Source organism: Opisthorchis viverrini (assembly GCF_000715545.1).
Source record: "Opisthorchis viverrini unplaced genomic scaffold opera_v5_518, whole genome shotgun sequence".
NCBI classification, from domain to species: Eukaryota; Metazoa; Platyhelminthes; class Trematoda; order Opisthorchiida; family Opisthorchiidae; genus Opisthorchis; species Opisthorchis viverrini.
Window position 1 is genome coordinate 249,497 of NW_008752182.1, and position 2,022 is coordinate 251,518.

The window sequence follows — 2,022 nt, forward strand, 5'->3', positions numbered from 1 at the left end:
GTCCTCTCCGTCACCCAATCTTTTTCTCTTATCTACACCTCAGGGCTTTTTTTACCATTATGTATAAATAAGGTATCGCTTTGTATTGCAGTCAGTGTGGAACGTCAGGTATAAACGAACCAAGAACGATTGATTCACACACATAAGTTTGCTTCGGTTGCTCACTCGTTCAGGTCACTCTAATACAGATGCGTAAATCAACCTTCACGAGAAGAAACGGTTGGTAGCTCCGGTACCAATCAAATTGCCCAGGTCAGTGAACAAGCCAACGATCAGACTTTACTAGGTCTTTGAACGTCAGCACACATGGTTTTATCCACATCGCTTCTGTTCTGAAAGGTCATCCATTTCAACTTTGTGGGTCATTGGTCTTGGAGTATCTGGGCCACATGCCTGTGGAAAACCTGCAGATGTACGAGGTTATGCACAGCCTGCAACCAGTTGCAAGAATAACTGTTCTAATCTCGTCCATATAAGTCGTCATAGTAAGTGGCAAATTGTAGGCGCAAAACTCATATGGCTGCTGTAAACTCCTCGACAGCACACGACCCGCTTCGCACTTCCTGGTCTTTATTTTGGGTATTTCGCACTCTAGCGAAAAATCATCGGCTCAGTTGCCTTACATTGTTACATTCTTACCTCGGATGGAAGTGGACTTTGGCAACCGATATATATATATTTTCCCACAAGGGCACTGTCCCGGTTGACAATGCGTTTCGTACTCCCAGAGAGTTCTTTCCCCTCTTTCTTCCCCGGTGATACCGTCGATTATGTTGTAGGGGTTGAGCTAAACGCACCTGAAAATGTTACCCGATTAGTGTCGTCTTTGGTGTGGAAGAAAGCCCACATTGTAAGACACCTCGTAATGAGCGTCCTTCGATTGGATATGGGCATTATCAGTAATCGGGTTTTCTCCTGGTATTTTGGTGTTCGCGAATCGGTGAACTCACACTCGTTTTTTCGTGCTTGTGTTTCAAGAACGAGTGTATCCTCTCATTCTCTCAGTATGTCGCACTTGCGTAGGTTAACGGGATTCAATTTGCTTATGGAGAAGATCCACCTTTGTCTTGAGGTTATCATGACTACGGATTTATTGGTGATATTCTATCCTGGGTTCCTTTTTTGAACGATGTTACTGTTGAGCAAGCTTCTCGGGCTCACGAACATCATCATCGACAGCATGACATCAGTGTTCAACACCGATGATTCACTGCCGTAGAACTCACACACGTATCAATAAAGATCCGTTGGACAGTGTTCCATAGTTTGTCTTTACTTAATATATCTGACAACCTCCTCTATCACTTTCAAAGACAATGCAAGCAGTGGTTTGCAAGCATATCCGGATTAAAGGGTTGATCAAAACACAACCATCAGTAATCTCTCCGGCCACTTCGACATAGAGAACATTAAACGAAGCTGGATAAATGCGGCTTAGTTGGGCTTCAACTTTTCAGTCCCCAACCGTTTTTCTTAAATAGGGTATCCTCAGCTTTCATGAATCTTGAGTGCGTTTTGAAATCGCAGACGCTGAGTTGAACGTTATTTCTACTTTTTGTGGCTGCGACCTATCGGCCAGTAATTTCAATACGCTTGGTCACAAGCAGCTGATTAGCCCCATGATCAACTTGCATTTGGGCAGGATGTAGCGCTGTTCAGCCTTCAGTCGCGGGATCCACATCACGTGGTCTTGGCTCCTGAAAAAACATCTCCTCAGCTGGTAGTTTCGCTCATCAAGTGAGCTTTATTCGTCCTGTGAGCGCCTGGTGGCCGATCGAGCCCCTGTTCAGTAACTTGTACTAGCTTCCCGTAGTGACCATCACGAGATAAGCTTAGTCATGCGATACGCATTTCCAATCTTAAGAATAATGCGTTATATCCTGAATATTGGCGAGTGAAACGACTAACCATGTACATCGACGTTAAGGTCAACGTTCAGGTCTAACCTTATTAGAGCTTCAGGTAGTAGGTCAATTGTTCTGAAACATCCTGTGTTTCTAGGCATTTCAGCAGGGTAGCAAA

The 2,022-nt window shown here is 44.4% G+C and overlaps 1 protein-coding gene across 1 annotated transcript in view; it reads right to left on the bottom strand.

Moving 5' to 3' along the window:
* Positions 1 to 2,005, bottom strand: part of T265_11563 (hypothetical protein) — a gene marked incomplete at both ends in the record, with an annotated part of 19,393 nt that extends 17,388 nt beyond the window's left edge. The window contains one exon of the mRNA XM_009178246.1: positions 1,909 to 2,005. Coding sequence (XP_009176510.1) covers positions 1,909 to 2,005 — 97 coding nt within the window. The remainder of the gene's footprint in view (positions 1 to 1,908) is intronic.
* Positions 2,006 to 2,022: the final 17 nt, after the last annotated feature.